The sequence below is a fragment of the Oncorhynchus kisutch genome, linkage group LG8 (assembly GCF_002021735.2).
Source record: "Oncorhynchus kisutch isolate 150728-3 linkage group LG8, Okis_V2, whole genome shotgun sequence".
NCBI lineage: Eukaryota > Metazoa > Chordata > Actinopteri > Salmoniformes > Salmonidae > Oncorhynchus > Oncorhynchus kisutch.
The window spans coordinates 49,636,462-49,661,582 of NC_034181.2; the positions used below are offsets into that span (position 1 = coordinate 49,636,462).

The 25,121-nt window shown below is 40.7% G+C and overlaps 1 protein-coding gene across 2 annotated transcripts in view; it reads right to left on the reverse strand.

Moving 5' to 3' along the window:
* kif6 (kinesin family member 6) overlaps window positions 1-25,121 on the reverse strand; it is a 203,262-nt gene that overhangs the window by 10,228 nt on the left and 167,913 nt on the right. Inside the window, exons 16-19 of one of the 2 annotated variants that reach the window (XM_020489411.2) lie at window positions 17,112-17,162; window positions 16,134-16,218; window positions 14,298-14,433; window positions 6,889-6,980 (exon numbers count right to left, since the gene is read on the reverse strand). In XM_020489411.2, coding sequence (XP_020345000.1) covers window positions 6,889-6,980; window positions 14,298-14,433; window positions 16,134-16,218; window positions 17,112-17,162 — 364 coding nt within the window. Of the gene's footprint in view, window positions 1-6,888; window positions 6,981-14,240; window positions 14,434-16,133; window positions 16,219-17,111; window positions 17,163-25,121 lie in introns of both variants that reach the window. The other variant, XM_020489410.2, reaches the window with a different exon arrangement.

Below are 25,121 nucleotides of genomic sequence, written 5' to 3' on the forward strand. Positions count from 1 at the left end.
GATGCACTGAAGTACTTAATGCAGCTGGAGGCCACACCAGATACTGACTGTCACTTTTGATTTGAACCCCCCCTTTGTTCAGGGACACATTATTCAATTTCTGTAAGTCACATGTCTGTGGAACTTGTTCAGTATATGTCTCAGTTGTTGAATCTGGTTATGTTCATACAAATATTTACACATGTTAAGTTTGCTGAAAATAAACACAGTTGACAGTGAGAGGGCGTATCTTTTTTCCTGAGTTTACCTACCTAGGTACATTTGTACTGTCTGGTCCCTGTGTAAAGGTTGAGGGTTATGCCATATTTCTTTCTATTAGGCTAAATATTGTTGTAAATGTAATCTCTGTGCCTGTGCACATGTATGCATATTCAACTAGTCTACCCTAATGTTGTTGTTATGCTGGCACAGTTCAACTGTCATTCAAACTACAATAGAGTTTAATTTATTACATGTTTTTGTCATACAGACAATACCATGGTTTCTGGGCTTCTTCCCGGAGTGGATTCTGGATACAGAAACATAATTCCTTTGCCTGTGTGTCATTGTATAAGACATTATGCGGGATTTCAAGCAAATAACTCACGAGGAGCTGAATGGCTGTTTGATCATGAAAACACTCCTCCCACAGCTTTACAAGTATTCCCTGAACTTTACTACACTGCTCATACTGTATTTTCTTAATGCATGTTTCTTTGTGAATGGCAATTTCATAATGAACACAAGTTCTCTTAGCTACAGATTGTTACACCAGATAATGTGATTTAACCAAAGATTTTTGGTATCCATTACTAGGAGTTACAGGATGGGTACTGTTTGGTGTAGCACAGAGAATTTTATACCAATCTTAGTGATGCCGTCTTTGTCCTCAATTCGGGGCAAAAAGGAGTCTCATAAAATGTCTGTGTCCAGTTGCAGGGAGTCAGTTTGAATTAAGAAAATGCTCCATTATTAAAATAAATACTTTTTTTGCTCCATGAAGTAATCCAATAATGTGTACGTGTCTATTTTAAGTCTTCTCTCATTGATCGAGACAGGACTCTGTCATCATGACATGCAGCACTTTGGTGTGGACACCCAGCTGTCTCAATTAATGAGAGAAGACTTGAAATACACAAGATGTTGGCAAAAATATTTGGGTAAATCACATTATTTGGTGTAACAACCAGATAATTATTAGAATCAGGTGTGCTCGATTGGAGTGAGAACCTACAGGATGGTAGCTCTCTAGGAACTGGGTTGGAGAGGCCTGATGTAGAACCACCAAAAAATAAATATGGATATTTTCAATCAATATTCTAAATGTGTCTACCTTTATGGATTCACAGAAGATATTTATATCAGCTGTACAGGGCTCTGTAGCATCAAACAGATGCTAGACATCCAGATATCCAAATAATATTTATTTCTCAAAATCTAATATACAGGGGAGTGTACACTATTGAATGCTAACTCAAGAGAACTGGGTAATTCAACAAGAATGTTATATGGTAAAAGTAAAACATACACCATTGTTTTGTATGAACAGTGTAGTTCAGTGAGTCCGAGTGTGTCTCAGGGGTAAAGACGCACAACTGCAGAGAACTGTTCAAGGGGTCTGAATACTTTCCGAATGAACTGTATATGATTTAGCTGATGGCAGGACTGTATAACATTAGTGTCATGACTCTCCTGTGAGGATCCAAGGATCAAGTTACAGTGGGTTTTATGACACCTCACTTCGATCATAAATTGTAGGCAGCAGGACGATTCCTACTTTGGGCGAATGGAATGTCTCTTTGTTACAGAAGAGTTTGCTGCCAAAAACTTTAACGTCAAACAATGAGTTCCGGGACAATATATTTCAACATCCAAATGTTGGCAATGATGAGAGATGGAACATGGACAATTAATATCAATAAATTGGTATAAAGACATAACAAAAACATTGTAACTTGAAGAGCTTTTACACTGTGTACATCTGGTTTACATCCTTTAAGTTGTGTAGAAAATATAAAGGATAAAGATAATGTTTTTGTGATGATAAGATTGTGATGTTAGTTCTCTAACAAGATCATAGTAAATTATGATACCTTGCCTCGTAACTAGCCACGCCCCAGGTAGCCCAGAGAGTGTGTCAGCATGACGTAAATGGTAAATGCCCCCTTTTTACCCAGGGCTATAAAGGATTGAGTTAAGAATTAACATATCAGACTAGACGGACTACAAGTTGCAGCTAGGTCCACATTAGTCCCAATCCTGAGAATCAGCACGAGGTTGAAGAAGACAAAAGGAACCTCTAACAATCAACATTACAGTTGAGTAGCTGTTCTAAGTACTGTATCTTAGAAAGTGAATTTAAGTATGACCATCCGGTTATCATCGTCGCCTACACTGCTCTCATCGCCACTCTGGGGTTCATCGACATGGCTGATTAGCCGTCCTCAGAAGACCACTCTTCCAGAATGAGTGCAAGTAAACAGACAACTAAGAAGAAGGACATTGTGACCTTTTGTGGGCAATCAGAGACTTACACCTGAGAACAAAGAAGGCCCTCCGAAGGAGAAGGTCCAATCGACCCTCCTCACAAAGCTGAACCTTTTCCACAAAAGCCTGGGCCCAACAGAGATACGTGACAAAGACATTCAACACGTAAATACATACATTACTTCTTTCCCAAAAGAACGGCAGTTCGGGGCAAGGTATTATGGTTATTTTGAGTGTAGTTCCCAAATGTATCCAAGTGTTGCTTCTCTTTCTCTCTCTCTTTAACTCTCCATCTTGTGTAACAAGTGTCATATTGTGTTCGTCCACTAGGAACTTGTTGTCATCATATTTGGTTTCTAATCAATAACCTATACAGTGTGTGTGTACTGTTATCATTTAGTTTGTTAGTAAATAAATAACAAAATCAATTTGTGTGGTACGGAATGATTAGTAAGACTCGGGTTTGTGCAGATTCACGAAGTCTGCGATGTTCAGAATGAGACTGATATTAGGAAATGATTCATTAGTGACTTATGAAATCTATATATTCTTGAGTTAATTCAGGAGACGGTAATTCGTTAAACAACTTTTTTCCTAATGAGTTAATTGTTACATGATTAATTTAATCTAATAACAATTAAACATAGTAAGTCATTATTCGATGAATAACAGTCATCACATTAATTATAGTCACGTCGCGACACTAGATAACTTAGATATCTTGCTAGCCTAGCTGGACTAACTAACATTAGGTTACCTCTAATCTTGAATCTTCCGTAATGTTGTGAAGGAGAAAAAAAAGATGGTATCGCATCAGCTGTCGTCGAAATGGATTCCCCATCAGTTCAGCCTGAAAATCCCTCTGAAAATCTTCGGTCACAGTAAGTTGCATCATTCTTGAGAGGCGCAAGCCACTGGCAGCATTGGGGTAAATCTCTGGTAGGTAGAACGGTGAAAGATAACTACTTTTCACGTTTGTTTTTAATTAGCACAGCTAGGTACAGAACCCCACACAGACATGATGACAAACGTTACTGAAAAACAAACATTGTAAAAAAAATTATAATAAAAAATGCCTAAAGAGGTTCTGAGATTGCTGTGTGTTGTTAATTCGAAGTACACAATGCCATTGTCCAAGTTTGTGGGCATGCCACATCTACCTTAGCGGGAGGTATCTGAATTCGCTATGAATGACGGACTTTGTGGTTCACTATGAGCATACGAATAAACAAGAAGTCAAAACTTCCCGATTCTACCAGTGAAATGATCATATGAAAATTCTAGCTTGTCGTTTGGATAATTGTGATGTTTATGATAAAAACGTAATACTGTTAATATAGTAATGACCATATGCCATATGCGTTCTAGACGACCAATTCTTATTGCTTTTAGCCGTACCCTTATTCTACTCCTCCTCTGTTCCTCTGGCGATGTAGAGGTGAATCCAGGCCCTGCAGTGCCTAGCTCCACTCCTATTCCCCAGGCGCTCTCTTTTGACGACTTCTGTAACCGTAATAGCCTTGGTTTCATGCATGTTAACATTAGAGGCCTCCTCCCTAAGTTTGTTCTATTCACTGCTTTAGCACACTCTGCCAACCCGGATGTTCTAGCTGTGTCTGAATCCTGGCTTAGGAAGACCACCAAAAATTCTGAAATTTGAATCCCAAACTACAACATTTTCAGACAAGATAGAACTGCCAAAGGGGGCGGTGTTTCAATCTACTGCAAAGATAGGCTGCAGAGTTCTGTCCTACTATCCAGGTCTGTACCCAAACAATTTGAACACCTCTCTAAAAACAAGTCTCTCACCGTTGCCGCCTGCTATAGAACACCCTCTGCCCCCAGCTGTGCTCTGGACACCATATGTGAACTGATTGCCCCCCATCTATCTTCAGAGTTCGTGCTGCTAGGCAACCTAAACTGGAACATGCTTAACACCCCAGCCATCCTACAATCTAAACTTGATGCCCTCAATTTCACACAAATTATCAATGAACCTACCAGGTACCTCCCCAAAGCCTTAAAGACGGGCACCCTCATAGATATCATCCTAACCAACTTGCCCTCTAAATACACCTCTGCTGTCTTCAACCAAGATCTCAGCGATCACTGCCTCATTGCCTGCATCCGTAATAGGTCAGCGGTCAAACGACCTCCACTCATCACTGTCAAACGCTCCCTGAAACACTTCAGCGAGCAGGCCTTTCTAATCGACCTGGCCTGGGTATCCTGGAAGGATATTGATCTCATCCCGTCAGTAGAGGATGCCCGGATATTTTTTTTAAATGCCTTCCTAACCATCTTAAATAAACATGCCCCATTCAAGAAATTTAGAACCAGGAACATATATAGCCCTTGGTTCTCCCCAGACCTGACTGCCCTTAACCAACACAAAAACATCCTATGGCGTTCTGCATTAGCATCGAACAGCCCCCGTGATATGCAGCTGTTCAGGGAAGCTAGAAACCATTATACACAGGCAGTTAGAAAAGCCAAGGCTAGCTTTTTCAAGCAGAAATTTGCTTCCTGCAACACTAACTCAAAAAAGTTCTGGGACACTGTAAAGTCCATGGAGAATAAGAACACCTCCTCCCAGCTGCCCACTGCACTGAAGATAGGAAACACTGTCACCACTGATAAATCCACCATAATTGAGAATTTCAATAAGCATTTTTCTACGGCTGGCCATGCTTTCCACCTGGCTACTCCTACCCCGGTCAGCAGCACTGCACCCCCCACAGCAACTCGCCCAAGCCTTCCCCATTTCTCCTTCTCCCAAATCCGTTCAGCTGATGTTCTGAAAGAGCTGCAAAATCTGGACCCCGACAAATCAGCCGGGCTAGACAATCTGGACCCTTTCTTTCTAAAATTATCTGCTGAAATTGTTGCCACCCCTATTACTAGCCTGTTCAACCTCTCTTTGGTGTCGTCTGAGATTCCCAAAGATTGGAAAGCAGCTGCGGTCATCCCTCTCTTCAAAGGGGGGGACACTCTTGACCCAAACTGCTACAGACCTATATCTATCCTTCCATGCCTTTGGAAAAGGGTGGTGTTTTAGGAGGGGTTCTCAAAGACATGGGGGCACGGGGGTGGCCACTGAAAGTTGACTAGCAACAAGCAACTGGATCCTAAAAGGCACCCATTATGAGTGTCCACTAAATTTGCCCTAGAAAAGGCTAACCAAAATAAAAACCCACATCAACTTATAATATGGAGTTAAAAGTAAGGGGAGAACACAAGAGAAGAGGTTTTGTTTTCCCAAACTTAAAGAGGAAGACTTAAATACTAGCTAACGACTGATCAACGTGGCAACAGCTGCAAGACATCTTGACCAACGAGGATGATTGCAATCAGTGCACGTCCACACTTAAACAGAATCAACCTTGAAATCGAAAAGTGAAAATGGAGAAAAAACAAAACCTGTAACAAAAAATATAGTCCATGTATTTATTGGACAAGTTCTCACAACCAACCACACCATTATCAACTTAAATGCGTCACTCCTTAAATGTATTGCTTTCTCCAATATAAACATGGGGTGCCATACTTGCGAACATAAGCAAGCGTTAAGTTTAATGGGTTCTCACGCACAAAATTGTAGCTGGTCCCATCAGATAACGTACCTTTGAGAAAACAAATGTGATTACTCGTTTAATAACATTTTATTTATCTGTTATTTTACCAGGTAAGTTGACTGAGAACACTTTCTCATTTGCAGCAACGACCTGGGGAATAGTTACAGGGAAGAGGAGGGGGATGAATGAGCCAATTGTAAACTGGGGATTATTAGGTGACCGTGATGGTTTGAGGGCTAGATTGGGAATTTAGCCATGACACTGGGGTTAATACCCCTACTCTTACGATAAGTGTCATGGGATCTTAACTGACCTCAGAGAGTCAGGACACCCGTTTAACGTCCCATCCGAAAGACAGCACCCGACACAGGGCAGTGTCCCTGGGGAATTGGGATATTATTTTTTATTTAGACCAGAGGAAAGAGTGCCTCCTATTGGCCCTCCAACACCACTTCCAGCAGCATCTGGTCTCACATCCAGGAACTGACCAAGACCAACCCTGCTTAGCTTCAGAAGCAAACCAGCAGTGGTATGCAGGGTGGTATGCTGCTGGCTACAGCAACATCTCTTTCTCTGAGCAATTGTATAATTAGTATAAAATAATTTCCCAATTTTTTTTACGTAAAATATAGCTCAGTTTCTGAATTATTTTAAACAGTCATTATTGCTCATCTTTATCAAAGGTGTAAATAATTTCCGACCTCACTGTATATGAACATTTGTCAGGTGGTATAGAAATTGTGTCATCTATATTCATTACCTTTCGATCTGCAACATTTTTAATGTTTCACTTCACTGAATACATCCCAGGCCAGTTATTCATATAATGAAGACAGAGTGGACTCACCTGGTCATTGGATGGCTAGGAGAGGACGACTCGGAGCTCTGATTGGTCCGTATTGAACTTTGACCCCTAGCCATGCCCTCTGACTCTGGGACCTGGTGAGAAGGGATAATGTGAGTGAGACAGGTAAACCTACACACACACACACACACACACACACACGCATTCCTGTGTCCTCATGTATTCTATCACAACCTATAGAAATGATGGGTGGCCGTCCGCACTCTTTCAAGGTCATTACCATCAAATGTGTCTGTATGTTTTTTAGTATAACCTTTATTTAACTATGCAAATCAGTTAAGAACAAATTCTTATTTACAATGACAGCCTACCACGGCCAAACCCGGACAACACTGGGCCAATTGTGCGCCGCCCTATGGGACTCCAACTCATAGCCGGATGTGATACAGTCTGGATTCGAACCAGGAACCGTAGTGACACTTCTTGCACTGAGATGCAGTGCCGTAGACTGTGCGCCACTCAGGAGGCAGTCTGTTACAAGTGTGTAGGTTTCAGAATAAGAATCATAGGAGAGATGGAGACCCGCACACTGTTCAATCAAAAATGTCACCCATTTCAAGAAGCTAGGCGTAGTTGTTGTTTTTATCAAATCAAAATGCGTTTCTGGTCAGAAAGACCTTCTGGAACATGTAAACTGACACGGTCATAACAATGTCATAATATGTCATAACAGCTGACGTAAATTGCCATAACTGCTCGTCCAAATATTTCTATATATCTTAATTACATTCTTTTACATTTAGATGTGTGTATTGTTGTGCATTTAAGTGAGAATGCCCAAGAAGCCAGTGTTTGGAGTATATATTGCCATGGTGTTAGGGCATTATCACTTTTATACAATGGGTTACCAACATATTCAAATAATGATTTAAATATTCTCATAAAAAAAACGTTATTTTGATTAATTTATTCATACTATTTCATCCTTCCACAAGATATGATAACGACACAACTTTCAAAGCAGAATTACATTCCCATTGTTCCTCAATTACAGTGTATGATATACCATGTTCTAGCTCTGAGTCTCTACTTTTATCCAATGTAAAAAACACATTATCAAATGTTGTTACTTATAAGAGCGAATTCAGGAAACTAGGCAAATATCGTGGGCCACTACATCACGAGAGAGCCGCTTGAACGTTAACTTTTCTTTTAATCAAAATCGTTTTTTGGGGGGGGGCAGAAATGCCTTCTCGAACATGTAAACTTTCATGTGCCTTAATAACAACTTTTACGCCATCTGTAAATAAGAATAAAATTGTTAAATAATGAGCCTAAAAAGGCAGCATGTCAAGGTTGTGCGCTACTGGTACGAAGTCAGGTGCAGGAGAGCAGTGAGTTGTGATCAGGCGCACTTTTATTTGGCAAAAGCACACAGACGCAACTGCTTCCAAAATCCTCTAGCCACAGGTAAAAGTCAATAAGCGCGAAAACACTCACAAATATACAAATGTATGACAAATACATACAACGGGTCAAAATACGATACCCGGGGGAAAAAACAGTCTGGCGCATCACACTAAACACGTAACAAAACAATTTCACACAAAGACATGGGGGGAACAGAGGAATAAAAACATGCAGTGTGATTAGGGAATGTAAACCAGGTGTGCAGGGAACAAGCCAAAATAAATGGAACAATGAGAAAATGGAGCGGCGATGGCTAGAAAGCCGGTGACGTCGACTGCCGAACGCCGCCCAAACAAGGAGAGGAGCCGACTTCCGCCGAATTATTATGGGAATAAATATCACTGAATGACAGAAATATTGGAACAAAGTAGGCTAATGAAGGTAAACAAATTGCTGCTTACTGGAGAATACTCTCAAACACACAGGGTCACGTTGTACAGCGCCAGTATGGCTATTAGCAGGGCTATTAGCAGGAAAATAGACTTGCCTCGAAGGGGGGTAGGGGGAGAATTCTATCATCAAATGTATTTCTTAGTTAGGTTGGCTGTATCACAAACGGCCGTGATTGGTTGCAATTTCAATTTAATCCACCAGAAAAGACAGACCAAATAATACAACAAATATTGTGGTTCAACTCAAATATACAAATTGATTAAAAAAACTTTATCAATTGGAACCTTTAACATGTGGAAGAGTTAAACCTTATTATTATTATTATTGACTTTTTTTCATAAGCGTAGCAGGTTGTGAATTCTGCAAACAACATTTCTAGGATGGGCTATTAGCAGAACAGATGATGCAATCTCTATTGCACTCCACACTGCCCTTTCCCACCTGGACAAAAGGAACACTTATGTGAGAATGCTATTCATTGACTACAGCTCAGCGTTCAACACCATAGTACCCTCAAAGCTCATCATTAAACTAAGGATCCGGGGACTAAACATCTCCCTCTGCAACTGGATCCTAGACTTCCTGACGGCCCGCCTCCAGGTGGTAAGGGAAGGTAGCAACACATCTGACACGCTGATCCTCAACACTGGAGCCCCCCAGGGGTGCGTGCTCAGTCCCCTCCTGTACTTCCTGATCACCTACGACTGCATTGCCAGGCATGACTCCAATGCCATCATTAAGTTTGCAGACGACACAACAGTGGTAGGCCTGATCACCGACAATGACGAGACAGCCTATAGGGAGGAGGTCAGAGACCTGGCCGGGTGGTGCCTGAATAACAACCTATCCCTAAACGTAACCAAGACAAAGGAGATGATTGTGGACTACAGGAAAAGGAGGACCGAGTACGCCCCCATTCTCATCGACGGGGCTGTAGTGGAGCAGGTTGAGAGCTTCAAGTTCCTTGGTGTCCATATCACCAACAAACTAGGATGGTCCAAACACACCAAGACAGTCGTGAAGAGGGCACGACAAAGCCTATTCCCCCTCAGGAGACTGAAAAGATTTGGCATGGGTCCTGAGATCCTCAAAAGGATCTACAGCTGCAACATTGAGAGCATGCAACCTGACTGGTTGCATCACTGCCTGGTACGGCAATTGCTCGGCCTCCGAACGCAAGGCACTACAGAGGGTAGTGCGTACGGCCCAGTACATCACTGGGGCTAAGCTGTCTACCATCCATGACCTCTACACCAGGCGGTGTCAGAGGAAGGCCCTAAGAATTGTCAAAGACCCCAGCCACCCCAGTCATAGACTGTTCTCTCTACTACTGCATGGCATTCGGTACCGGAGTGCCAAGTCTAGGACAAAAAGGCTTTTCAACAGTTTTTACCCCCAAGCCATAAGACTCCTGAAAAAGGTAATCAAATGGCTACTCTGACTATTTACATTGTGTGCCCCCACCCAGCCCCTCTTTTACGCTGCTGCTACTCTCTGATTATCATATATGCACAGTCACTTTATCTACACATTCATGTACATACAGTGCCTTGCGAAAGTATTCGGCCCCCTTGAACTTTGCGACCTTTTGCCACATTTCAGGCTTCAAACATAAAGATATAAAACTGTATTTTTTTGTGAAGAATCAACAACAAGTGGGACACAATCATGAAGTGGAACAACATTTATTGGATATTTCAAACTTTTTTAACAAATCAAAAACTGAAAAATTGGGCGTGCAAAATTATTCAGCCCCCTTAAGTTAATACTTTGTAGCGCCACCTTTTGCTGCGATTACAGCTGTAAGTCGCTTGGGGTATGTCTCTATCAGTTTTGCACATCGAGAGACTGAAATTTTTTCCCATTCCTCCTTGCAAAACAGCTCGAGCTCAGTGAGGTTGGATGGAGAGCATTTGTGAACAGCAGTTTTCAGTTCTTTCCACAGATTCTCGATTGGATTCAGGTCTGGACTTTGACTTGGCCATTCTAACACCTGGATATGTTTATTTTTGAACCATTCCATTGTAGATTCTGCTTTATGTTTTGGATCATTGTCTTGTTGGAAGACAAATCTCCGTCCCAGTCTCAGGTCTTTTGCAGACTCCATCAGGTTTTCTTCCAGAATGGTCCCCATCAATTTTAACCATCTTCCCTGTCCCTGCTGAAGAAAAGCAGGCCCAAACCATGATGCTGCCACCACCATGTTTGACAGTGGAGATGGTGTGTTCAGGGTGATGAGCTGTGTTGCTTTTACGCCAAACATAACGTTTTGCATTGTTGCCAAAAAGTTCAATTTTGGTTTCATCTGACCAGAGCACCTTCTTCCACATGTTTGGTGTGTCTCCCAGGTGGCTTGTGGCAAACTTTAAATGACACTTTTTATGGATATCTTTAAGAAATGGCTTTCTTCTTGCCACTCTTCCATAAAGGCCAGATTTGTGCAATATACGACTGATTGTTGTCCTATGGACAGAGTCTCCCACCTCAGCTGTAGATCTCTGCAGTTCATCCAGAGTGATCATGGGCCTCTTGGCTGCATCTCTGATCAGTCTTCTCCTTGTATGAGCTGAAAGTTTAGAGGGACGGCCAGGTCTTGGTAGATTTGCAGTGGTCTGATACTCCTTCCATTTCAATATTATCGCTTGCACAGTGCTCCTTGGGATGTTTAAAGCTTGGGAAATCTTTTTGTATCCAAATCCGGCTTTAAACTTCTTCACAACAGTATCTCGGACCTGCCTGGTGTGTTCCTTGTTCTTCATGATGCTCTCTGCGCTTTAAACGGACCTCTGAGACTATCACAGTGCAGGTGCATTTATACGGAGACTTGATTACACACAGGTGGATTGTATTTATCATCATTAGTCATTTAGGTCAACATTGGATCATTCAGAGATCCTCACTGAACTTCTGGAGAGAGTTTGCTGCACTGAAAGTAAAGGGGCTGAATAATTTTGCACGCCCAATTTTTCAGTTTTTGACTTGTTAAAAAAGTTTGAAATATCCAATAAATGTTGTTCCACTTCATGATTGTGTCCCACTTGTTGTTGATTCTTCACAAAAAAATACAGTTTTATATCTTTATGTTTGAAGCCTGAAATCTGGCAACAGGTCGCAAAGTTCAAGGGGGCCGAATACTTTCGCAAGGCACTGTATGTACATACTACCTCAATTGGCCCAACTAACCAGTGCACATGCACATTGGCTAACCGGGCTATCTGCTTTGTGTCCCGCCACCCGCCAACCCCTCATTACTCTACTGCTACTCTCTGTTCATCATATATGCATGGTCACTTTAACCATATCTACATGTACATACTACCTCAATTGGCCTGACTAACCTGTGTCTGTATGTAGCCTCGCTACTTTTATAGCCTCGCTACTGTACATAGCCTCACTACTGTTTGTAACTGTCTTTTTACTGTTGTTTTTATTTCTTTACTTACCTATTGTTCAACAAATATATTTTTTTACATTAAAGGTTAGAGCCTGTAAATAATCATTGCATCTCAGTGCAAACTGCGTTGCTACAGATGCTGGTTTGATACCCATGCCCGCCGCCACCGGGAGACCTATGAGGCGGCTTTTGGTTTCTCTCCCTCTAAAAACAGAAATAATTCTAAATTAAAAACTGCCTTTATTTACAAATGATTGAGAATGTCTCACCCCATGTTCAAGAATGGCTATTTTCTCGCTCACTCTTGGATAAATGAAAACTAAATAATCCCCAAAATATAGTAATTTTTTAAACAAAGTGATTATTATTATTATTTAATTTAGAATTATATAAAAGCCCCTTAGATATTCTCACAGATCAGATTTGCCATAACGAAAAATGTCCCTTCATTTTGAATCCTCTAAATGTAATTATTGGTGGAGAGTCACGTCATTAAAAAAAAACATTTTTCGATATACTGAAGACCTACCATAGGCGAAATGAGTCACTAGTGTTGAGTAATGTGCTGTTAAAAGTGGTGTAGGTCTTATTTACTTAAAAAGCATATTGAAGTTAGAAGCAATAGGATTTGAAGCAATAGCCTACCCACTGGGGTCAACTATTTCAGCACAGTTTCACGCTGCTCTGAGACAAGCATGGGGACTGGTCTTGATAAATCAATGAGATTTTTCTTTTCACTGAATCTCCGTTTGGGTATTGGTTAGACTACAATTAGGGTGTGGAAATGTTATGCTCTTAGTACTGTGGCCTACACCCAACCGTCACGTTGTACAGTGCATTATTTTCCATTCCATCCTAACGGAAACCATGAGTGTTTCATTTTAGTTTTTCTTGGAATAGAAACACCATAATATTAATCAAATTAATTAAACAACATTTCTTAAAATCAATCCCATATACTATGTTCTTACAAAAAAATATTTTACATTCTCTAGTACAGCCACTACAGGCTATCAAATGATTCTCAAAGATGCCCTCTGGTGGGCAAACTAGCACTGATTAGCATTAACGGTAACAATGGCCATAGAATTCTGCGACATCCCTCAAGGTGTGCTGCAGAATGATGCAACTTTTAAAGGAGGAACCACTGTAGGTAAACAGATACAATAGAGAATTTTCCAGACCATGTGTGAATTATTAATTGCAGAAGAGCTAGAAAGATGGGTGCCCTCTATATGTGCTCTGGGTCATTAGACACCATTAGACATGCACCTGTCTGGGGTGTGGACCCGACTGGTTATTCCTGTAACTGGTGTTATGTGTTGATGCTATGGTTACACCTCTTGGGTCATTCCAGAACATGGGTGTCCCTTTCAGAGGAGTTAGCAGGATTACATGTCTGGTTATTTCTGTAAAGTGCCAAGGACTGTTGCTATGGTCCTACATGCATGAACCCGTCTGTATTTTTTAACTATTGGTGTGGCTCTACAGTTTCCATGCCCTAATATGAAATTAAACTAAACTTAGTGCAAGGCAATAAGATAACGGTGGCTAAATGCCAGAGGGGATGAGCTTATATAATCTTACCCTTATCTTATTGCCTTGCACTAAGTTTAGTTTGGTTTCATATTAGGGCATGGAAACTGTAGAGCCACACCAATAGTAAAAAAATACAGACAGGTTCATGCATGTAGGACCATAGCAACTCATCTGAAAGGGACACCCATGTTCTGGAATGACCCAAGCGTAACCATAGCAACAGCACATATTAGGCCATAATATTAAGGGGAGTTACTATGGGTGCGACGTAAGGAGGAAAAATGTATAAGAAGTATGTAAGAAGTATGTGCCAAGACTGGAAAGGACTTGCTTCATGAACCAGCTCGGCTTATATTACTATGTATTAAAGTCTAATTGAACTCCCTGGCTCTGGTATTTGAGAAATATTATTGACTGAATCTTTCCACGACAATACTATAGGTACACATCAGCATACTCAATTGGAGTGATCACGCACACACGTACGCACGCACACAGAGACATAGACACGAGGAGACACACACACACACATCACTCCTAAAAGTGTGAGAAACTGCCATAAACTGCCTTGAAATGCTATGACAAGCATTACGCTTACGGCAGCTTTATGTAGTGGCATCCCACGACGTCTGACAAAGAGAGGTAGTGAGGTCACCTGTAGCCTGGCGGCCTCCTGGCTCCACCAATCCTGGAAGTCTCTCTGGAGCTTCACCGTTGACCGCTCCAGCAGCAGCTGCAGGTGCTCAATCTCCATCTTCAGTGTTTTCAGATGGCCAAAGGTGCTCTTGTAACTGACAAGAGACAGGAAACAAAGGGTATTGAATGCAATGACTGTACTTCTAGTAATCCATACTTCTGTATCTATGTGGACGGATTGACTGTTATAAAGCATATTAAGTGAAACATTACTTTTCATGGGGTTCTAGATCTGAGAATCAAAGTCTCCAACACTCCAGTACATACCTTGGTTCATAACCTTTGATACATGTATGTGTTAGGCTCTATACTTTATGAGGAATTATGAAATACTGGCAATTACAATGGACCTCACAACAGATGCACCCAATGCACATACAATGCCTTCAGAAAGTATTCACACACCTTGAATTTACATTTTTGTCACTGGCCTAAACACAATATCCCATAATGTCAAAGTGGAATTACTTTAAAACATTTTTTTTTACAAATTAATTTCTAAATGAAAAAATTAAAGCTGAAATGTCAATAAGTTTGGGAATAAACATTTGCTTAACAAGTCACTCACTCTGTATTCAATAACAGTTTTTAAACAGAGTTTTTAATGGCTACCTCATCTCTGTACCCAACAAATATAATTATCTGTAAGGTCCCTCAGTCAAGCAGTGAATTTCGAAGACAGATTCAACCATAAAGGCCAGGGAGGTTCTCCAATGCCTCGCAAAGAAGGGCACCTATTGGTGGATGGGTAAAAAAAAGCACACATTGAATATCTCTTTGAGCATGGTGAAGTTATTAATTACACTTTGGATGGAGTATCAATACACCCAGTCACTAGAAAGATACAACTCAGTTGCCTGAGAGGAAGGACACCACTCAGGGATTTCACCAAGAGACCAATCAATGGTGACTTTAAAACAGTTACAGAGTTTAATGGCTGTGATAGGAGAATACTGAGGATGGATCAACAACATTGTAGTTACTCCATGATACTAACCTAATTGACAGACTGAAAAGGAATACAAATATTCCAAAACATGCATCCTGTTTGCAACAAGGCACTTTAGTAATACTTTTTATCTTGAATACAAAGTGTTATGTTTGGGGCAAATCCAATACAACACATCACTGAGTACCACTCTCGATATTTTAAAGCACAGTGGTGGCTGCATCATGTTATGGGTTTGGCTGTAATCGTTAAGGACTGGAGAATTTTCAGAATAAAAATAAATATAATTAATTCACCTTTCAGCAGGACAATAACCCAAAACACAAGGCCAAATCTACACTGGAGTTGCTTACCAAGAAGACAGTGAATGTTCCTGAGTGGCCGAGTTACAGTTTTGACTTAAATCTGCTTTAAATGGCTAGACCTGAAAATGGCTGTCTAACAATGATCAACAACCAATTTGACAGAGCTTGAAGAATTTTGAAAAGAATAATGGGAAAATATTGCAAGATTCAGGTATGGAATCGCTGCCAAAGGTGATTCTAACATGTGTTGACTCAGGGGGTTCAATACTTATGTAATCAAGATATATTGTTTTATTTTCATATATTTTAATACATTTTAGATTTTTTCTTCCACTTTGACATTAGAGTATTTTGTGTAGATCGTTGACAAAATAATGACAATTAAATCCATTTTAATCCCACTTTATAACAACAAAATGGGGGAAAAGTCAAGGGGTGTGAATACTTTCTGAAGGCACTGTATAATGTGTGTAATGGCACATACAAGCACATCAACCCATTTGTCTGTGTTTCTGAGATACACATACTGCAGCCTACTTACCTCTTCTTCTCCTCATCCATCTGTCTGCGGATGTTTTCTTCCACAGGGTCTACCTCCTCTACCTCTGCTGGGCTAACAGTGACACCTATGTATATGTGGGGAAATGAAATAAATGATGTTCTTCTCTCAGTCTCCTCAAAACACACACACACACACACACACACACACACACACACACACACACACACACACACACACACACACACACACACACACACACACACACACACACACACGCTCTAAGACATGTTCAAAACATGTCTAGGATAGAGTCACAAGAATGTAGAGTGTGTGTGCTTGCTCGTGTCCTTAGAAGTCAACATACTGTATTCTAATTCCGTCCCCGAATAATGGAAGCCTGTCTGTTCCGAGTGTTCTCTGATGCTTCGGAACTCAAATGACAAGACAAACCTTTGGCGTCTGAACCCGGAAGGAAATGTTTGTAAACTTGGAACCGACTTGCTCTCGTCAGACCTCTCGTCAGTCGACGGGGATGAAACGCACAGTGAAAGTTCTGCCACCCAGTCATGTTTCCAGTCCTCTGGAATTCAGATCGCAGGTCTCTACTAAACACTTTTTAAATAGGGGCTAACAATTGTGGTCATGTACGCCCATTGAGTATGCTGATTTCGGTTCAATTGGTCCAGTCATTGTTTCAGTCACATTCAACTAAATCATTGGTCCAAGATAATTATAATTAAGTTCTGCTGGATGAAAACTTCCCACAATGTCTGTTTTTCCTCTATTCCCTTAGCACACGTCTGCTAAAAGCAGATCTTGGATTCACAAGTGAATAGATGGGGCTGGTGTGTAGGTTTTGAATCAAGGATATTTCATTGGCAAACTTACTTCCATTAAGGTTGAATTACCATTATGGGCAGTGTGACCAAATTATCCTCCTATTGTTTGGCTCTGGGCTAACTAATTAACTGCGGATGAGGAGAAATGCACATTCTGACCATTAGGAAGACAATGTACCGTGAGCGGCTCTCTGCATCCTATGCAACTCCAACTGCTTCTTCAGTTTATCTGCGAGAAAAAGAAAGAGGAGATAGGAAGGGAGTAGAAAGAGAGGAGGGGGATAAAGAAAGAGCAAGATGAAGAGACAAGATAGAGAACGAGAAAGGAGATATGTGAAAATGTTATTTTAAAAGGTCAAGGTTATTTACAATTCATCATTCCGTCATTACAAACACTTGTTATCCAGCTGGCATTCATCCCCGGCAAGTGTATGATGTAAACTAACCAACTCAACTGACTGAAGTGGGCCTTTATTCATCAACCAAGAGAACCTAAGTCTGTTCAATGTTTGAGTTGGAAAAAACCCAAGCCGTTTAAAAAGAAGTCTTGTTTTTTCAACATAACATTGGTGACAATATCTTGTATGAGTCGTTGGCTGTGTCTGAAATCTGTCCTGCCTACTACTTACTAAAATGACATTTCACTGTGTAAGTACTAATCATACGTCATACTATTTAGAATCCACTGTTCAGTAAGTATGCATTAAGCACCAAATATCAACATACTAGGCTTACCTATACTGAGAACGCATCATCTAATGCGCAAATGTGTCGTTTCCCACCATTTGTTCATTTGGCTACAGCCCATCCTCTAATCTAATTACCAGTTGATTATCACAAGTCTTCTGAAAAGATGATTTTCTTCCACAACAGTGTGCAGCGAATTCTAAATGAAAAGCCGAAAAGAGTATGACATCCGGGCATTTAAAGCATACAACATATTCAAAATGTCACATACTATAAAATGTTATATTTTTGTATAGTCTGAGGCTCTGCATGCTAATTAATCAATTGGGTAGGTATGCTGTCTCTAAAGAGAAATGGGCTTAATAATTCACACTTATTGCATGCTCTGGTCATTTAGATGGGTGCTGCCAGCTGTTCCGTGTTAGTGGGCAAATAGGAATGACTGTGGGTATGATTGATACTATACAGTGGGGAGAACAAGTATTTGATACACTGCCAATTTTGCAGGTTTTCCTACTTACAAAGCATGTAGAGGTCTGTCATTTTTATCATAGGTATCATAGGAATCTAAAACAAACATCCAGAAAATCACATTGTATGATTTTTAAGTAATTAATTTGCATTTTATTGCATGACATAAGTATTTGATCACCTACCAACCAGTAAGAATTCCGGCTCTCACAGACCTGTCCGTTTTTCTTTAAGAAGCCCTCCTGTTCTCCACTCATTACCTGTATTAATTGCACCTGTTTGAACTAGTTACCTGTATAAAAGACACCTGTCCACAAGCTCAAACAGTCACTCCAAACTCCACTATAGCCAAGACCAAAGAGCTGTCAAAGGACACCAGAAACAAAATTGTAGACCTGCACCAGGCTGGGAAGACTGAATCTGCAATAGGTAAGCAGCTTGGTTTGAAGAAATCAACTGTGGGAGCAATTATTAGGAAAAGGAAGACATACAAGACCACTGATAATCTCCCTCGATCTAGGGCTCCACGCAAGATCTCACCCCGTGGGGTCAAAATTATCACAAGAACGGTGAGCAAAAATCCCAGAACCACACTGGGGGACCTAGTGAATGACCTGCAGAGAGCTGGGACCAAAGTTACAAAGCCTACCATCAGTAACACACTACGCCGCCAGGGACTCAAATCTTGCAATGCCAGATGTGTCCCCCTGCTTAAGCCAGTACATGTCCAGGCCCGTCTGAAGTTTGCTAGAGAGTATTTGGATGATCCAGAAGAAGATTGGGAAAATGTCGCATGGCCAGATGAAACCAAAATATAACTTTTTGGTAAAAACTCAACTCGTCGTGTTTGGATGACAAAGAATGCTGAGTTGCAGCCAAAGAACACCATACCTACTGTGAAGCATGGGGGTGGAAACATCATGCTTTGGGGCTGTTTTTCTGCAAAGGGACCAGGACGACTGATCCGTGTAAAGGAAAGAATGAATGGGGCCATGTATCGTGAGATTTTGAGTGAAAAACTCCTTCCATCAGCAAGGGAATTGAAGATGAAACGTGGCTGGGTCTTTCAGCATGACAATGATCCCAAACACACTGCCCGGGCAACGAAGGAGTGGCTTCGTAAGAAGCATTTCAAGGTCCTGGAGTGGCCTAGCCAGTCTCCAGATCTCAACCCCATAGAAAATCTTTGGAGGGAGTTGAAAGTCCATGTTGCCCAGCAACAGCCCCAAAACATCACTGCTCTAGAGGAGATCTGCATGGAGGAATGTGCAACAGTGTGTGAAAACCTTGTGAAGACTTACAGAAAACATTTTACCTCTGTCATTGTCAACAAAGGGTATATAGATAATTGAGATATTGAGATAAACTTTTGTTATTGACCAAATACTTATTTTCCACCATAATTTGCAAATAAATTCATAAATAATCCTACAATGTGATTTTCTGGATTTGTTTCCCTAATTTTGTCTGTCATAGTTGAAGTGTACCTATGATGAAAATTACAGGCCTCTCTCATCTTTTTAAGTGGGAGAACTTGCACAATTGTTGGCTGACTAAATACTTTTTTGCCCCACTGTATATATATATATATTTTTTTTTACAATTTAACAATCATCAGCAAAACATGACAATCAGATAATGGCAATTTATTCCCCCCACTCCCCTTTCCCTCCACATACACAAAACAACAGGCTACATGGGAGCACATCATACAAAACCCTTCTCTCCCTAGAATGTGTCTAATACAGTCTCTCTGGTGTAAAGTAGACCCTTCCTGCAGGCACATCCTGACATGACCCTCCAGCATGACAATGCGACCAGCCATACTGCTCGTCATGTGCATGATTTCCTGCAAGACAGGAATGTCAGTGTTCTGCCATGGCCAGCGAAGAGCCTGGATCTCAATCCCACGTCTGAGACCTGTTGGATCGGAGGGTGAGGGCTAGGGCCATTCCCCCCAGAAATTGGAACTTGCAGCGGCCTTGCTGGAACAATTGGGTAACATCTCACAGCAAGAACTGGCAACTCTGGTGCAGTCCATGAGGAGGAGATGTACTGCAGTACTTAATGCAGACTGTTACTTTTGATTTTGACCCCCCTCCTCCCCCTTTGTTCAGGGACACATTTTTCCATTTCTGTTAGTCACATGTCTGTGGAACTTGTTCAGTTTATGTCTCAGTTGTTGAATCTTGTTATGTTCATACAAATATTTACACATGTTAAGTTTGCTGAATATAAACGCAGTTGACAGGGAGAGGACGTATCTTTTTTTGCTTAGAACCAGACTAGAACCAGACTTCAAGATTCAATGTCATGACATGGAACAATGATTGCTCTGCAAGTACAAAGCATAAGCTCTCAAACACCATATTTGGCATTAACAACAGATTGCTGGACATCTATGAACACGCTGTAATACATCACTGCAACGAGCCATCACATGAAAAGAAATGGGACATGAATTCCAATGTACTGACAACTGAGAACATGGAGAAGAGGCACACAGCACAGAACTTAAAATGGCACTAAAGAGCAACTGCCCCTGAAAACCAACAACAAAACACTTGTTGCATCGATATGAGTCAGAAACATTTATTATAGTGTCAAAATTGACTACAAAGTCATAAAATCAGTATCGCCTAAAACAGAGTTTGGAACCTCACTGCGTCACAATGAGTAAATTAAAGTTTGGATTACAATTATGTCAACAAACTATGGACCCTTTGCCCAGCTCCACGTGCATAATGCTCCTCGAGCATAAACGAGCAGGATAATTCCCCAACCAAACAGATACAACTAGTAGAGTAATTTTGGTTGTGAAGTGACTTTTTTCAGAAAACTATGTGTATATCGCATGTCACTTCATCACAGGAGAGGCATTGAACGTAAACATGTTTTTTTTTTTAATCAAAATGTGTTTTTTGGGGCAGAAATGCCTTCCCGGAAGATGTGAACTTTCATGTGCCTTATTAACAAACTTGTATGCCATCTGTAAATATGAATTTTGCTACGGAAAAAGCCAGGAACCTTCCCGCTAGCCATGATTGGATGAGATAATGGATGGGCTGGACATGCGGAAAGATGCGTTCGAGATTGGTCTGCTATGTACTATACTTCTATCTAGAATATGAGCTGCTCAGCATGTTTGATCATGTTTGACTGCAAATATGTGACCGAAAGGCTCAAATCAGTCTTATGTAGCAAAATTTCAAATTGTGTTTTTTTACATTGGATAAAAGTAGAGATTCATGGCTACAAAATGGTATATCATAAACTACAGTTGAGGAACAATGGTAAGGGTAATTTGGTTTTGAAAGTTGATCAACTTGTAAACTCACTTTTGAGAAAACGGCCTTTGAATGTTTTGGTACTACTATTGGAGAGCCCTTCTTCGTCTCCACCCAATCAGCATCCTTCGCACCCTCTTAAGCTTTAGCCCCACCCATCTCTTTAAGGGTTGATCTGAATGTACTAACAACAGCAGTCAAGCACCCAAGCTAACTTGCTAGCTACTTCCAGACATCTAAGTGAGAGAGAACAGCTCACTGAACATTATTCACCCTAGCAGAGCTGGTTAGGCTGTTTTGTTTTCCAGAGAGTTTGTGACAGCAACTGTGCTGTCAGAATGGCCTTTCGTAAATTCAGAGTGTTTTGCATTCAGAGCGCACAGGGGACGCTCTGGCTGATCAGTTTACTGACGTTTACTGTCACCGTCCATATTCAACGGGTGTTGAGCGTTCGTAAATTCATCAGTTATTCTGCGCTCTCTGACACACAGATGAGAGAGCTCTGAAATCGAAGTAGATGGCAAGACAGAATTTATGAATGCACCCGAAATGGCTACTTGCATAGTGGAGTCTTTTGTTAAGACATGTAGCTAGCTAGCTAGTTAGGTGAACCATAATGAACCATAATCACAACTCATAACATTACTACCCTGCATGAATATGCAGGTAGCTAACCAACTAAGCAAATAGCTCTGAGATACGAATAATAAGGTCATACACATAAGGTTAGCTAGCGAGCCAGCCAGCTAACGCTAGCTAGCTAGTTAGGTAAACAATTAACCATAATCACAACTCATGATGTTACTACCCTGCATGAATCTGCTAACCAAACAGGTTCAATGTTAGCTAGCTAACATTAAGCTTTAGATAGCCAAGTAAATATCTCTTTCTGTCAAAATTAGAGACATGTCATATCTGATAATGTAGCCAGACTATCTTACCCGTATACATCATTCATGGTTGGACATGTCTCCTGTTGGATGCCATGGTTGCCCTTAGTTTGATTTCAAAACTCAGTCCTCCAGAAAGTGGAGAGCAACACTCATGCAGTTTTAATACACAATACATAAAACATACTCCTAGTTTCCTGAAATGGGTCACATATGCATTGGGAGTTGAAAAGAGAACACAGAAGGATGTTGCATAAAACACCTGTTTCTGAATTACATCTTTAAACTTTGGGCAACCATGGCATCCGTGACAGAGAGGGAGAAGTGTTCATCCTTGTATACGGGTAAGAGAGTCTAGGTAGCTACATTTTCAGATATTATACGTTTCAAATTTTATCAGAAAGTCATTTTCATTGCAAGTTGAAGAGTACTGTTAGCTAGCTAGCTAACGTTAGCTGGCTGGCTCCCTAGCTAATGTAACGTGTGTGATCCATTTGCATTGCTAGTTATAGCCTAATGTTATCTAGTTAGTTAACGTTGAACCTAGTTTTTTATCTTTATCTACCTGCAGATTCATGCATGGTGGCTAGCTATGACAATCCGTTTGTATTGATAGTAGTATGGATTGTGATTATTGCCGCGTTCAAAACAACTGGGAACACAGAACTGGGAACTCAGAAATCTCAAGCTGTGTTCGAATACTCATACTAACCCTACTAACTGTACTATTTGTGACGTTAATTGAGTGTTAATTGATTTATGCTTATTGGCCACAGTATGAATATAGTTAGTATGCCAAAAGTTCCTGGACACTATTTCCATGCTTTTAGGGCCCATAATGCAATTCTTCAGAAAATGGGCGTGGCTTCATAACTTTTCAGATTGGAAGAAAATGGCGGAAAATATGCAGCCGAAAGTCCGACGAGAGTAGATAAAAATTCATTGCTTTAACAAATGTTAAGAAAATATTGAAAAATGTAAGAAAGTAATGCCTTTTCAAAAAAGTTAAGTTACACGTTAACATAACGTTAACATAACGTTGGGTGACAATTTGTTAGCTTCAAAATCCTTAAAGCAGTATGTACCGGTATGTTAGCTAGTTTCCTACTAATGGCAGCATATTAACTATCTACTAACTTCCCAACATTTATTAACTTGATAATTTACATAATTCTTAGCTAAGTGCTATCTACTCCGATTTCAGAGCACTCTCGAGCAGAATAACTGATGAATTTACAAATGCTCAACACCCGTTGAATATGCGCATTTACAGTCACCAAAGCTTTGGATAACATGAAGACAGCCTAACCAGCTCTGCTAGGGTGAATAAAATGGTCAGAGTGAGGTGTTCTCTCATTTGGGTCTGGAAGTAGCCAGCCAATGTTAGCCAGTTAGCTTGGGTGATTGACCACCGTTGAACGCTCTGACCAGCCCTACTCCTCGGCCAGAGCGTCCAGTGCGCGCTCTGAACACTCCGAGAGCGAAACACTCTGAATTTACAAGCGGATAATCTGACAACGCTCTGGATCTACGAACACTCTAGATTGAATTTATGAACACACCCGAAATCGTAACTTGTTTAGCTAGTCATTTGTTAAACTAACAAGCTAGCAAGAGGTTGCATAGCAACAGCATCAACTTCCGGTAGACAGGCGAAGCTCTAGTACGCTCAACTGAAAAGATACAGTTTGTTAACAGTATACTAAAATGAACTAACAGTATATAGTATGTAGTATATACTCATTAAGTAGGTAGTATAAAGTTTGTTAGTATGGCTTTTCGAACACAGCTTCAGATTTTCCACTTCAGTGTGTTCAAGACTACTGGGAAATATTTTGAAAGGTCATCCAACTCGGAATTCCAACTCCTTCTGTATCCTGTGCATGTGGCAAATAAACTTGGATTTTATTTGATTTAGTGTGTGTTTACCAGAGACGGTAATGTGAAGAACAACATGACTTGCACCTAAGTCACATTAGCATATAGGCCAAGGACTAGATAAAGTGTATTTTTACTACTACGTTCACCACTTTTAGTATTCAAAACTTGTTGTTACTACACAACCTAAAACATGGCCTCATGTGAATTATTAAAGAGATGGGTGGGGCAAAGGCTTAAGCGGGGTTGAAATATGCTGAACAGGTGTAGACCCCCAGGGGTACGCGCAATGCCGTCGGGGGTACGCCAAATAAAAATGTGTTTCACTTTTTTTTTCTTATAAAACCCCCATCAAATCACATTAACCTTTACTCTCTCACAGGATTTCCACTAATGGTCCATATGTAGCCAAATGTAGCTGCTGCTCAAACTGTTTGCTTCAAGATTGGTTAAATTGTTTTAAAAAAGTAAGACCCGCATCCATAGAGACACATACTGCTAGTACTTTTACTACCAGCAGGACTACACCTGCACCTGTTGACTTCACAAGTTCTTCTGCTTCCTCAAGCACATCCAATGCTAGCATCAGTAATTCTACATTTGTTGTTAGCCCAGGTAGCATGGACACTGACAGTAGTGAATCTGATGCAGCCAAAGAGCTACTACCCCTTGCATGGGAAAGCACCGAACAACAGACAGGGACGAAGGACCATCGAAGTGGCGCAAAATATGATGGGAACTACATTGATTTGGGGTTCACTGATATTGGGAGTAGTGCCTTTCCTCAGCCACAGTGTGTTATATGTGCAAAATTACTATCTCACAACTCGATGAAACCTTCACTCTTGCGCAGACATTTAGAAACAAAACATGCCGATTAGAAAAATAAGCCACGGGAGTTTGTGAGCGAGAATTAAGACAACATTCAAGTAGTAATACATGTATAAAAGAAACAGATACCATTAACTCCACTAG